This window comes from Mytilus galloprovincialis, chromosome 7 (assembly GCF_965363235.1).
Source record: "Mytilus galloprovincialis chromosome 7, xbMytGall1.hap1.1, whole genome shotgun sequence".
NCBI classification, from domain to species: Eukaryota; Metazoa; Mollusca; class Bivalvia; order Mytilida; family Mytilidae; genus Mytilus; species Mytilus galloprovincialis.
The window spans coordinates 87216922-87232607 of record NC_134844.1 but is presented as its reverse complement, the minus strand read 5'-3'; the positions used below and the strand labels follow the sequence as shown (position 1 = coordinate 87232607).

General features: G+C 32.4%; 1 protein-coding gene across 1 annotated transcript; it reads right to left on the bottom strand.

Moving 5' to 3' along the window:
• LOC143083925 (tyrosinase-like protein) lies at positions 1 to 5942 on the bottom strand. Its single transcript, XM_076260327.1, has 4 exons — positions 5775 to 5942; positions 3494 to 3853; positions 2215 to 2327; positions 1 to 1627 (listed from the first exon to the last, which is right to left on the bottom strand). Exons 2-4 carry the CDS (start codon positions 3848 to 3850, stop codon positions 121 to 123), a joined length of 1977 nt encoding a protein of 658 aa, XP_076116442.1. The 5' UTR covers positions 3851 to 3853; positions 5775 to 5942; the 3' UTR covers positions 1 to 120.
• Between the last annotated feature and the right edge of the window lie 9744 nt (positions 5943 to 15686).

The following is a 15686-nucleotide window of genomic DNA, read 5'->3' as shown; positions in this document are numbered from 1 at the left end:
TATATCTTGTATTTTTTTTTATTACTGCTGCTGAAGGTTTCATTTGATCAAATTGATAATTTTCTTCAAAACATCTTTGAAGCGACATTAAGGAAGACATTTCATAAGGTCAATATAATATTAATTTACACAAATAAATTTCAGAAATGGTGTTATTTCTGAATGAAACGCCTCATTATATGAATCAACGTACATACGAGGATAATCAGACGTAATTTTGATCATTCCCGAACACTCCTTATACGATGATTTTGATACAAGACAACTCGGTTGACACATTACACCGTTTGAGTCGTAGACCCTAACGTATGTTTTCGTTTCACCAGATACTGGCTTCTCAAACATAATAAGACCAACTGATTCAGACGTGTGCGTGCGTTCATCTATAGAAATAAAGTCAATATGTCGACCATTGTAGGAGAATCCTTCTGTCTGAAATGTAATGTTAAATGTTCTTTGGTTTTTAGTTCCATCTTGTCCTGGGTACCGATACCTGTTGTGTCTGTTTATAATTGCTATTGGGGAAAATGCTAAATTGTCGAATTGATAAGAAGCACTATTCAAAGAACTGAGGTTTTTCATCTCTTGTTTTAAACGAAGATTTATATCAAAGCCAATTTTGAAACTATTGCCTATTAAACTGAAATCAGCTGATCTACGAGCTCTTGCTGCAGTATTATCGAAGTGGGTCCTAAATAATGTTGTGCTTTTCGGAGCTGACTCTGTTGCAGATAGTATTTTGTTCTCTGGGCCTTCAAATGCTAAAATAGTTCCACTTCTAATACTATTATCTGCCGCCATCGATGGTGCAGGCGCAGATTGTAACTTAGACATAGATAGAGGAATCTGTGTCTTTCTACCTTTTCCCTTTGACGGGTAATAGTTTGTCACGTGACTAAATCCTCCAAATTTAATGAAATCGAACCTCGATCCGGAAACACATCCTTTTTTACTTCTATCACAGTACAGAAATCCCCTAAACGCTTTTCCGCAATTGTTATCACAAGTTGGAGCATCTGCATACCTGTAAATTTGCCTGGTAAATGAATTACTATACCCATCAATATTCTTCTTTGGTGGTTTTAAATTATCCATAAGTCTATTTGGCTTATGTGCTGTTATAGTGGTTGCTGGGTAGTCTGTTTCTGAATTTATTCCTAATTTCTTTTGATTTTCTCTAAATTGTTCCCAAAGGTAATCTACAAAGCAATGCAGAAGCCAGAAAACTGGATCCATTGGACTAAATATTATGCTCGACATCTGTCCAGTGTTTCCTCCGACCCACCTGTGAACATTATCATGGTGAGACTCTAAATTGGCATAACTACTATCTGGAGTACTTGTCCTAAGAATTTCCCGATGATATTTTTTTGTAAACACTGTTTTTAACCTCTCTGGATGAACTGGAGAGCCTACTACTCCGATTTCTCGTCTCAACAACGTACTCGGGTTTGTTGGCGTTGACCAAAATGCAAATGGACCTGTATACACAACGCCTTTGGCATTCCCCAGAAAGAATTCAGTAAATAAAATAGAATCCTCCTTGTTTGTCATCAGGTAATCTGCTCTTGAATCCCAGTAAGGAAGAGTAACTCTGCTATTTTTTTCCCGAAGAGCATTTTCGAATCTGTTTTATAGGAATAATAATATTAGAGTATTTCATTAGTATAACAAGATTTAAAGAAACTAATGAGTTAGTAACATATAAAGTCATTTGAATATAGCTGTATAGTGTTTCATGTTTATTGTCATTATTTTGGTGAAAGTTGCAACAAAATAGTTATCACACAAGATAAAGACTTGTATTTCATATTGTAATATCATACTTTCTAGACTCATTAAAGGAAATTTAAACAATTAATCTTCTATGCTTGTCTATCCATTAAACATTCATTATACGTACATCTAAATTAGAGATTACCCTATGCATTAAACAAGAATATATCATAAGTATAAGTACTGAGATATTTAGAGCAACTACTGAATAAAACACATACTTGCAATGATGAAAACGCAGATCACAAGAATAAGTTTAGTGTTTTTTTTCTTCATTTGAATAATATACACTTCCCTTTTTTTATTCCACTAGTAAAAGTTGTGATCTCTGCTATGCTATGTTGTATCTCTTTTCGTGCATGCATAAACGCTTGTGATATGGTTATATAATCCATTATTATTGACTTATTTTCTGTACAAAAAGAAAGTGCAACTTACAATACTAGGAAATATCTATGCCAGCTAACAAAGTTTGGACCATCATGTGCAGATGCTCCGACGTCTCCTTGGTGCATTATTGCAAACGAATCATATTTGTTCGGTTTGACACTCTGAAAATATGCCATTGATTAGTAATTGAAAAAATTGCATTCTGAGTAAGATATATATAACTGTCACTGACCTCAATTATGCATTAAACGAAATAAATAAAGACAACAGTAGTATACCGCTTTTAGAAAGTCATCAATCGATTTGATAAAAAAAAATCCGGGTTACAAGCTAAAACCGAAATACAAACAGTACGAAGCCGATGTTTAATGAACAAAATGTACTTATAACTCCAATTAATGACAATATTTTATGATCGTAAAACTATAAATAAACATATGGAAAATTTGGGTTTAGATCATAATTAGACGATAATTTAACAATACGAATAATTAAAAACATTGAAAGTACAACTGACGATATATATACTGTGTTATTTGTCTTACTTTGATTGATTGAAAATTGTTTATTATAGTGTCACATATTGTTTGAAACAAGGCATTCATACAATATTCATATACATACAAACAACAATCAATATCCACCCCAAAAAAATGACTTATGAGACACTGATCCTTAAAACCAAAATATATACAAAAAATATACTATTTAAACTTGTAAATAATCTCATAAAAGTTATATCAAAATGGAACAAGTAGCTTAAAATATAAATAATTCTTAGTTTAAAAAAGATATGTATTAACTATGAAATATAAAATACTATAAAATTGGGTAAAAATCTTATAAATAAATGCATTAAAAATTGATTAATGAAAAATATTACTGTAAAAATTATTTTCTACGCCAATAAAATTTGATGTAAACATTTGCAAAAATAATACTGGACATATTTAGCGGCGATGAGTGTTTATCAGTGGATGAAACTGGAGTGCCGGGAAAAAGCACTGACCTTCGATAGGAAAACTGACTAGTCAATTAAGATCGGAGTTGACAACCAGAGTGTTCACTGGTCAGTGATTAGAATTATTTAGACCTCCTGGCAAACGAGGTCCCCTTTTACAATTATATTTAATAACCAAAACGCGTCCCCTTTTTCAATATTAGACAGACGTCTATAAAATTTGTTAAAGATTTATTTTGCCCTGATTTCGAAATAAATTCGTCAGAAACTATCTAGTTATAAAATTTATCAAATAAGTTGGACAGACAATACATTACAAAAAAAGTCCAAATTTCTAATCGTTACCATAGTTACGAATAAACTTACCTTGTCATTTTTCAGGGCATTTACTGCGTCAAAAAAATTGATTAATTCAGTTTGACTTAATGTTCTTATTTCCTTCCTCACGCGCAAACTGTAACGTGATTGTCTTCTCAGTCGAATGTGTAATTTTCTGCCGAGCGAATCGAACCAGTCAAATGCATCCTTCCCTAAATCTATTGAGCTAGTATTTTTGTACATATGACCCAAAAATTTTTCCAAACAGCTCGTTTGAACATCATATGGAGTGGTGTTTTTGTCAACTTGTCCAGAGTAACATTCTGCTAAACTTGGTGGGAAAACATCTTCGACAATGAGTGCTGACGCCGGAATAAATACCATTAAAAGGTAATAAGACCTCATTGTCTGCAAAAAATGAGAAAAAAAATCTCATAACGACGATTTCTATGGCATTAATTGATTTTTCAACTGTGATGTTGTCATTTTAATTTGATATGTTATATATGTTTTGATCATATACTTGAGAAACATTTTTTATTGAAGATTGTATGAAGTGCACTGACATTAACTTACGTCATAGTGGAGCAGGATCTGCTTACCCTTTCGGACGTCACAGTGGAGCAGGATCTGCTTACCCTTCCGGATGTCACAGTGGAGCAGGATCTGCTTACCCTTCCAAAGCAACTAAGATGTCCCCTTGTTTTTTGGTGGGGTTCTTGTTGTTTATTCTTTAGTTTTCTATGTTGTGTCATGTGTTCTATTGTTTGTCTGTTTTTTTCATTTTTATCAATGGTGTTGTCAATTTATTATCGATTTTTGTGTTTAACTGTCCCTCTGGTATCTTTCGTCCCTCGTCTTTAAGCTAGAGAACTGGCTACCCAAATGCTCACATTAATCTTTGCTGATAAAGTTTGCTAAATACCTTCCTTTACGCCCTTACAAATGGTTTTACATCATCATTAACATACTGATGACGGAATTACCTTTTCCGAAATATTAATAAATACTTATATTACATATTTCCTTTTTAAAAATTGGTTTTGTTATAAACACTTTTTATGCATATATAATGTTTTTAATGTGTACAGGTTTTGTTACTAGTAACGATCCTACTTCCTCGTAAGAAAGATCATTTTATCAACATAAAGATTGGCAATGGAGAATGCATCAAAGAGAAAACAACCGAAGGACACAAATGGGTATATAAAACAGCGAAAAATCCTGCACGTCGTGCGTCTGCTGGCCCACAAACAAAAATATGCACTAGATCAGTGATAACATATTATAGATCATGTATAAAATGCATCTATTATTGTTAACCAAATAAAAAATGCAGTAAATAAACTCATTATAGATACCAGGATCAACATTTTATATTTACGCCAGACGCGCGTTTCGTCTAAAAAAAGACTCATCAGTAAATACAGCTAAGGTAATCTATTCCTGAGCCTTAGTTTTTCAAAAATTCTAAGTTTTGTTAACAGTTAATTTATAGTTATGAACATATCAATAATAACTCAACATAGAATTGTTATTCAGATGTTCTTGAACTGAAATGAAGTGTAATATATTTGCTTTTAAATACAACAATTATCATTTCGTTATAGTGCAATCAGTTGTTTTGGAACAACAACTCTCTATAATAATGATATATTCAGATAACTAAGCAGATTATACATATAATTACACCTTATATAAGAATGCCAGCTTTTGATTGGCTGATAGCCAGTGTATTTTTCGCATATTCTAACATTTCTTCCTCATTTCAAACGAATCTGACTGTTTTTCACCACTGCCGGTGAATATGCCTCAAATACCATGGTATTTGCCATTTTGGATATTCCTTTTTTACCCTCGCGAGCATTTTCCCGACATTTTTTTCGGATATGACGTTACATAAAGACAGCGCGAACGCGTATAAGTACATGTATAGTTCCCGCGGTATATTTTATGATAGTACTTGTCCTCAAATAAATATTTCCTTTTCCTAGTACAGAGAGTTTAAATTAAAATTCATTCGGTGTAATTAAACAGATATATCATGTTATGGAGGGGTATTTGAAAAAAAATACAAGTCTTGGGACAAAATTTCCCTTGCCTAGCGGCTCGGGAAATTTAAGTCCCTCGACTTGTATTTTTCGCAAATACCCCTCCATAACATGATATATCTGTTCAAAATGTAGCTTTCATAAATTGTTATATCTACTAAAAAAACTTTTTTTAAATGTACTTTTTTATGCAAGTTTTAAGATTATTTTTTAAAGACTTGGTTTAAAAAGCAATGAAATAATAATTTAAAGCAAAATAAATTGCATTAATACTTTACCTTGTTTCCGAATGGCAAAACTAATCCAGAAATCTCAAATTGTAACGATTTATATACCAAGAGCTAAAAAAAATAGCTGTGGTCCTTGTCCATTTAGTTGACCAAAATATGACCGACCATATTCTTGGAAAAAAGATTTGTTTCGTAACTTCAACATGTTCGAGTAAATTCGTGTCTCTACCCAAAACATTGTTATGCAAATACAAACAATAATATTACATGATCCGGACACACAAGTGACGGGGACAAGCTTTATGATTTATGACAATTGTAGCATAATACAAACTTTGGAATTTTTTACTGTTTATTATCTAGAAACCGGAACATTTTTTATGTAAAATCTGTTCTTGGAGAGTTCAAGGACTTAACCACAAGATACAAATAGACTGGTACAAGTAGCTTTTACATGTATTGTGAAAATATAGGGGATTTTTATTACAGGTGTGCATAGTATATATGTAACTATGTAACTCTGTGAAATTAATCATAACTTATTGCGGATGTAAAGAGATTTACGTATTAACAAAAAAATTTGTGAGTGCAAAATAGTACTCCTGATTATAACCCTTAGATAACGGATCAGGTTTTTTTCACTTTGAATTTTGATTATTTTCTATCATGAAGATAAACGAGTTATGTTTGAATATTTAATGAAACTTATCAAACATAATCAAATTGGGAAATGGTTATTTAAACAACATGGATAATTGTTATATGGTACTTTGACTTATGATGATTTACTTCTGGAATGGAGAGTGTCCGTTTATAAATTTTGAAATGATTATGAAACTAAGGTTTACTAAGTTAACTTCCTCAGGCAAAGTTGGCTTTAGATGAATTTGGCTATTTATTTTAGGTATTTTTAACATATAGCTCGGTACTTATACATCTTCGGATTTCACATGTTTGGCTTTGAGCGTTCCTGATGAAGGTAAATCCAGAAAAGCGCTTCGGACGCAATAAATTATTAAACGTGATGTTTTATATTTTTGTCTCATTGGCACTCAAACCACATCTTCTTATATAGTATATATATATCGGTGTACAAAAAGATGATGCAATGTGACTTATTGTTAAAGAAAATTTTAAAATAAGATTTTAGTATGACAATAGATTTTCACTTCTGTTCTCGTACTATGAACAGCACATATAATGCATTTTTAAAAATATATTCCCGTTCCCCGTGTTCTCCTAACAACAAAATCATTTTTGTTTTTACCTGTGTAGATTATTTTATTTAATGGTATTTTATCCAAGGTTATAGTTGAGTATGGAAATGGGGTTTGTGTCAAAGAGAAAACAGCCAATCAACGGGTCTTCAAACTGTGAGAAAATCCCTCACCCGGAGGCGGGACATACTAAACTTCAAAACATATATTTGAACTTATATTTAAAAATATACAAAACTAACATACGCTAGAGGTTCCTGGCTTGTTACAAGCGCAAAAAACTTGCGGGATTAAAAAATCAATGACTTTTTGATATTGTTTTACATGTAACTCCCTTTTCATTAATTTTATATTTGCATTCTGTCATATATGAAATTAATCTTTCAGTGTCGTTTTTTTTCTGATAGTCTTTTTTTTATTGAGTTAAGCCATCTCCATTGATATGTTATAGTGTGTCGTTCTATGTTGTGATGTTACATTATAATTTTTGTTTAGGTAAAGCTAAGCGCCTTTTAAACGTATAAATCCACTGCATTGATTTTCACCAGTCCTAAGTCAGGAACCTGTTGTTTAGTGATTCTTGTTTCTGTTTTTATCTTTATTGATAATACTTTGGTTTTCCTGTTTGAATGGTTTCACAATAGTCATTGTTGGGGCCCTTTAAAGATTGATCACTGTACCCCTATTTTGACATTTTTACCTTTAATGTCTGTTTGTTTTGTTCACCCATCGTTGTCAATATAATGTAATTTGATGCGAGTGTCACTGATGTTATAGGTTAAGCTATCTGTAAAACCTGGTTTAATCCACAGTTTTCTTCATTAGTACCAGAAATATGACAGTTGTTATCCATTCGTTTGATGTGTTTGAGCTTTTGATTTTGCCATTTGATTAGTGAGGCCCTTCATGGGGGGGGGGTCCTAGTAATCACATAATCACCATTTTTTTGCCAATATAATCACATAATCATTAAATATTTGCTTATCTTTAGTAATCAAATAATCATAAACTAAAAATACAGTCCTAGGTAATCAAATAATCATGAAATATTTGGCTTAATAATCAAATAATCATTAAAAAAACGGCCAAGTAATCACATAATCAAAAACCCCATGAGGGCCCTCATTAGTGAGTTCCCGTTTTGAATTATCCTCGGAGTTCAGTTTTTTTTGTGATTTTACTTTTTTCTGTTTGATGTGACCCTATGCTCCGTGTAACTGCCATACTATGACCAATAATGGTTTACTTTTAAAAATTGTGACTTAGATGGAGAGTTGTATCATTGGTACTCATACCGTATCTTCTTATGTCTAATAAACCTTACTATATACATATCTCCATAAGATCCCCAGCCGCTTAAATCCGCTTCTGATTTTTAAGCGACAATACCGCCAAATGCATGAAAAATTGCAGGAAATTGTTAAGTTACATTATCATAAATATTTTCAATTGTATTTGCCTATAAATATTCTAACAGGATATAAACGGCGTATATACAAGAAATGTATTCAATTGTTGTTAAAAGATGATAAATATCTTGTTTTCTTATCACGTAATTAAAGTTAAGTTGTATATAAGCAAGTTCATGTGTTTGACGTATGATAAATACATTGTTAAACCTTAAATATCTTCAAGGTTAATGCACCTGCTTGCTACCTGTTGCAGCTAAACAATTAAATATATGTATATATTCTAAGAAACAATATTAAGCAATAAAATGAAAATAACGGAAAAAAATTCAAGTGAAAGAAGTAAATTTAATTTTATGTGTTATGTATGAATGTTTTGAAAATAAACTCCTCATAGAAACCAGGATTGAAATTTTGTATTTACGGCAGACGAACGTTCCGTCTACAAAAGACTTATCAGTGACGTTCTAAGCTACAAAATGAAAAGGTACAATAAAGTACGAAGTTGAAGTGCATTGAGGACCAAAAGTTCCTAAAAGTTTGGCCAAATACAATATGTTGTAAAAAATAATTTTGTATGGGAAGCGATTTTCCTTCCCCCGCGGCCATTTTTTTAAAGATTTTTAGCCAGAACTTGGTTTTAATTTCATCAAAATATTTTTCCCCTTCATAACAAACGCCATTGTGTATTCGATTGTGCTATCGTCAAACCGTGGCACGAACGGTTTATAATTAAGATTTATTTCCCGGAAATTACACTGGCAAAAGGAAGCTAACTATATTTATAAAGCATATTTAGGGACCAGCTGAAAGACGCCTTGGGTTGCGGGAGTTTCTTGCTACATTGGAGACCAATTGGTGGCCTTCGGCTGTTGTCTGCTCTATGGTTGGGTTAATATCAATGCGATGTTTGTCTTATATCATAGCGATATTTTTTTAATATCAAAAATTTATGAATGCGATACTTTTCTAATATAACTGCTATAGTTTTCTAATATAAAATTAATACGACGACACGTCACAATGCATGTCAAAAGAACCGCAAACATAATTCACAAACTTAGTTCATGACCAGCTTAATGTTTAAGGATCAATATCACTAAAATTTTGTATCTGTAACAAAATGTACGCTTACATGAACTTATCATTTGGAAAATGTTGCTTGATCTGTAACTCATCATGGTTAACTCACATAACAAAAATCAGCCCAATATCTGAAGGCGCTTAAAAAAACTTCGTATAATGGTTTGTAACGGAATGACGAAATTCCGAAATTACGGAATTTCAGAATGACGGAATTTCGGTATTATGGAATTTCGGATTTTCGGAATTACGGAATTTCGAACAAGGGTATAGCTATATAGCACCTACAACTTCGTTGCGGGCCATACATATCATTACTAAAAAGAAAAAAAAACTCCGTATAATGGTTTGCAACGGAATGACGGAATTCCGAAATTACGGAATTTCAGAATGACGGAATTCCGAAATTACGGAATTTCAGAATGACGGAATTTCGGATTTTCGGAATTATGGAATTTCGAACAAGGGTAAAGCTATATGGCACATACAACTTCGTTGCGGGCCGTATATACATATCATTACTTAAAAGAAAAAGAAAAACATTCATTCAAAAAATCCAATCCAATACAGCTCCAAATAACAATGAATATTCAAATGGTAAAATAAATATTCCAAAAAAATTAAATGTACAAATACTGATGTCCCGAACTTTGAAGATACCAACTGAGTAGCCTCAGACTATAAATTGAACAACTTCAGATACAACGAAAGTCAAAAATTTTGTCAAACACGTTACAGAAAATGTATTTATTATTTACATAGAAAAAAATATTGAGAAGGAAAACAGTTCTTTTTTTTTATCAAAGACTTTCCCCGTTGGTAAATCGATATCACTATGAACATAATCAGCTCGCCGTCTGGACGCTCTTTTACATCGCGATGACCGTGAGGGCATTCCGATGTATTGTTACCACAGATATTTGACTTGCGTTTTTGACTAGTAATAGATCGTATAAATACGCGAAAATTTCTTAGTGCAAAATAACAATCCGTATCGCTTGTTATAAATTTATTTCTTCAATGAATACTAAAAAAAAAATTTAAGAAAATAAATGAATAAGATGTAAATGTCTGTTGACGTTAGAAATGTGTATATATTTTTTCTATATTTATACATTTAGATCGTTCAGTGCTGTTTATTTGGTATTTTTATTGACGCTATCGTTCTTGTACCATCATAACTGTCGTTACCTTTAAAGCTTTAGAAGTGTGCTAGTTCATATTGCACTTAACAAAAGATTCAGCACCCAAATGACGTTTTGAAGGACTGGAAAGCAGTTATTTATAAGGAGAAATTTTAAAGATCTATAGATATAAGAAGATGGTGCATGAGTTCGAATGAGAGAACTTTCCACCAAAATAATAATTTGTTTTAAGTAAACCATTATACACGGAGCCTTGACTCACATCGAACACCACGCTATATGGGAACCGAAAAAATTACTAGTGTTAAACCATTCAAATAGGAAAACCAACAGTCTAATTTGTATGAAAAAGGAGATTCAAAAATGCACAGGCCAAATTTTGTCGAATCAATCTAAACGAGGACAGTATGATTCATTATTGTAATCAATAAAGAAAGTCATCCATGCGTGCGTTGGGAGCATATCTGCTATATATTATTTCGGTGTGTTCATTATAAAATTTGCTAAATGTTATATATATGTGAACAATGATTTCGATTCTTAGCTATTTGATCGGTACTGGCATTTTCAAATTTTGAAAATGGGGGATTGAACCTGGTTTTATTGCGCTAAACATGTCACGTGTATTACAGTATCATCAAATTCTGTCATATTTACAACGATGCATGAACAAAACAGATAAAATAGGTAAAATTGTCAAAATATGGATACAGCATTCAAATATTAATACTAATATGTACTAATATTGATATAATAAAAACACCGCTATGATATTTTTAAAGTATCGCATTGATATTAGAAAAAATAGCATTTGTATATTTATGTATATTTATGAAAAAAACACAGCACTTCAAATTTTACACGGACACAAACGTTTGCTTCTTACTAACTTCTGAATGTATATTTAGACTCAATTGTTGTTTATATTTGAACAATAAGTTTTAAAATTAGTATTTTCTTAACTTTTCGTTGCCGAAAACAACATTTTCCGCAAGGAATGTCTGCATATTTACAATTGATATTAGACAATATCGCTATGTGATATAAGAAAAGTTTTTATCGATACGCTTCTTCCATAGACTGAATTGACCTCATTGAAAATGTATAAACGATAAACACAAAACCTCTCGCACAATTCAATTGACTTCACCTGTACATTAAACAAGAGTGCTCACGCTGAAACGTCTTGCCTTCATATTTGATCATTGAGTTAATGTTGATAGTCCTAAATATAAAGCTTTTCTACAACTATCACATCATCTTACCATGATCCATTCAAAAAAAAGTAAAAACACAAAAATACTGAACTCCGAGGAAAATTAAAAAAGGAAAATCAAAAATCAAAAGGCAAAATCAAAAGTCCAAACACATCAAACGAATGGATAACAACTGTCATATTCCTGACTTGGTACAGGCATTTTCTAATGTAGAAAATGGTGGATTGAACCTGGTTTTATAGCTAGCTAAACCTCTCACTTGTATGACAGTCGCATCAAATTCCATTACATTGTCAACGATGCATGAACAAAACAAACATACTCAAAGAGTAAAAATGTCAAAAATAGGGGTACAACAGTCAATATTGTGCTATCATCTTAATATCACTACATAAACAACAAATGTAACAAAGTATCACACTTAAAATGAATATCTAAAAAAGACATATAAAAGAATACTATAATACGTAATTAAGATGATAACAAACGTCAGTACGCAAAATCTATACTTCAAGACCATCTTGTATTATTTGTGAAGTTGATACGGAATATTTATCAACAAGTTCTGGGTATCTTCCGATGAACTTTTTTAGAAAAAGGACGAGACGTTCTTTGACATACCCCTGGTTCATCAATTTTCTGCTCAGACACTGGTGACGTTTTACAAAGTCTGAATAGGAGCTGCAAGCTCTTGAATACCTAATAAGTTGGGAAATGTATATTCCATATGCAGGTGAAGTTGGTATATTACTACTAAGGTGGGGGAAATTGATAATTTCAAAATTAAAATCGTCTCGTTTGTCATAGATTCTGGTACTGAGATGACTGTGTATGTCAAATTCGAGGTATAAGTCTAAAAATGAGGCAGAGGAAGCCGTGTCTGTGGTCTCTTTAATTTCTAGTTCTGGTGGGTATATTAATGGAATCCAATCAGAAAAGTTCGGATTGTTAATGGAAAAAACATCATCAATATATCTGAAAGTGAAATTAAATAACCTGGCTTCTTTGATCTTCTTGTTTTTGACAAGTGTCTGAAGGAACTCCGATTCATATGAAAATAAAAAGAGGTCGGCAAGGAGAGGCGCACAGTTCGTTCCCATAGGAATGCCGACAATTTGTTGAAAAAGTCTACCTCCAAATTCAACAAATATGTTGTCAATAAGAAACTCCAGCATACTGATCACTTGTTCCTCTGTGTAGTATGTTTTACCCTTTTGTTCCTTATTAACAAAATATGCCTTATGGTATCCCAAAGTGATAAATTTATAGCGTATGCTACCATTTTTATGATGAAAAGCATTGTGAATTATTTCTTTTAGACGGGTTTTCAATTTCACATGGGGAATGGTTGTATACAAGGTTGAAAAATCAAAAGTTTTAATCGAACTAATTTCAGAAAAAGACCGAGATTTAAAATTATCCAGAAGTTCTTTAGAGTTTTTCAGAATCCACATATGGTTAATACCACTACGTGAGTAAACAGTTTCACAGTATATCTGAAGACCCTTTTTAACTGCGGACAGAATTTTAGTCAATCTAATGGACAATTCTTTAGTAGAACAAGCAGATGAGCCGGCAATGTACCGTTGTTTGTACGGAATTTTGTGAAGTTTAGGTATCCAATACAAACAAGGTAAGTCCTCCGATTTGTTGTTCAATGCAATGTTCATAGAAGCCATGAAGGACTTAAGATTCGCCAAAATCTCATCCTTGTCAAATGATATGTTTTTGTATGTGGGATTACCTGAGTGTTCATTTACATTTTGTATTCCTAATTCTTTTATAAGACACTCGTAGTAATACGATTTACATACACAGACAATATTATTTGAAGCTTTGTCCGCAGGAACAACAACATACTTATCTTGAAGAGATGATAGACATTTCACAGCCTCTTTGTCACTGAAAATGGACTTAGGTCGATCATTCACACAGTTTTTCAACTTATGAATGCGACGTTTTATCAAAGACCTGATTGTTTTGACCCATTCTGACAAAGTGTCCAGTTGCACTTCTTCTCGCTTAGCCCATGCTCTGGCGTAGTTCTCAATGGAATCCATAATTATTTTGAAGTTATGGTTCCAATTGATGTGTTGGGGTTCTCTAAACTTAGGACCACGAGAAATCACCTTTCGGAGATTTTCATGTTGAATTATGTTTAGATCCCCAGTAATAACATGGCCAGAGGGGCTGTAATTGTAAGGCGAGTTGTTTACGCCTGACAAACGAGATCAAGGTCAGATAAAGCAATCTGGAAATACATGTAACCTTACAATCATTCCCTAACAAACTATGATTTAATTGGCTTTGATCATTGTTGGAGGCCGTACGGTGACCTATAGATGTTTTTGCCTGTGTCATTTTGGTCTCTTGTGGACAGTTATCTCATTGGCAATGATACCACGTCGTCTTTTTTTTTTTTATATTAAACTATGCTTGACCTATTGTTTATATAGTATATAAGAAACAAACTTAACCAGGAAAATTTAACATTGATCAATGAACCATGAAAATTAGTTAAAGTCCGATAAACCCTGCCAGATAGACATGTCAACCTTACAATCATTACATGCTTTACATATAGCTGACTTATTGTATTAAGTAACTTAGAAACCGACTTAACAAGGAAACCACAGATTGACCAATGAACCATGAAATGAAGTTATGATCAGATGATAATTAACAGACAGACATATTTGACATTTTTTCCTATTATGTCTGTTTGTTTGTTAAAGCATCGTTGTCAATTCAATGTAACTTGATGCGAATGTCATACAAGTGAGATGTTTGGCTAGTTTTAAAAGCATGTTCAATCCACCAATTCTAACTAGGAAAATGCCTAGTCCAAGTCAGGAATATGACACTTGTTATCCATTCGTTTGATGTGTTTGAGCTTTTGATTTTGCTATTTTGTTAGGGAATTTCCGTTCTGAATTTTCAGTATTTTTGTGTTTTTATTTTTTATACACATAACAATCATTTCATGAACCAAATTATGAATAAATATCTAGTTGCCCTATTGCTTATAGTATTAAAAAAACAGACCCCCAAAAAAAACCACATTGAGCAATAATCCGAAAAAAATGAGGTCAAGGTCAAATGAAAAATAGACATTTACACTGTAAAACATTTTCATACACCAAATACAATTGACTTAATGCATTTCATATCAGGAAAAAAAATTACCAAAACACAAACTTTTCCTGAACCACTGAACCATGAAAATGAGGTCAAGGTCATATGACACCTGTCACTTGCACATTTACGCCTGACAATAAATCCATACACCAAATACAGTAGACACATTGCTTGTAGTAACTGAGATATAGACTTGGCCTCAGAAGCTGAACGTTGTTTACCGATCCATGAATTGATGTTGAGGTCAAGTAAAAACTGTATGATTGGCATGTTGACCTTTCAAGTTATGCACATAATAAACTGTTATCACAGAGATATGTATCGCCTGTTTGCAATTTTGATTATGCAAATGTTGAAATCAAAATAGCAATACTTTTACATCTTACACAAGTTATGCAAATATTCAAAGTCAATGAACCATGACTGAGTTATATGGCTAAACAATCTCCATGTAAATGAGATGTGCCAATGCTAATACAACTGCATACCAGATACCATTGACTTATTATTAGTCGTTCCCAAACCTAAATACAAACATAAACTTATAAACTATGTAAAAGTATCAAAGCCAATGAACCATGATGAGGGGATGGGCTATATAATCTCCATAGAAACAATACTTGCAAATGCCAATAAATTTGCATACCAAATATCATTGACTTGACTTCAGCAGTTCATCTTAAACTGATCTAAACACAAACCAATACATATATACTAAGATAAGTTTCAAAGTCATTAGACTTTAACTGAG

Coding starts and splice junctions, on each gene's coding strand:
- LOC143083925 (XM_076260327.1), bottom strand. CDS start 3,850: ATGAGGTCTTATTACCTTTTAATGGTATTTATTCCGGCGTCAGCACTC. Junction 2,328..3,493: donor ATGCCCTGAAAAATGACAAG/GTAAGTTTATTC, acceptor GCATATTTTCAG/AGTGTCAAACCGAACAAATA. Junction 1,628..2,214: donor CATAGATATTTCCTAGTATT/GTAAGTTGCACT, acceptor CCTATAAAACAG/ATTCGAAAATGCTCTTCGGG.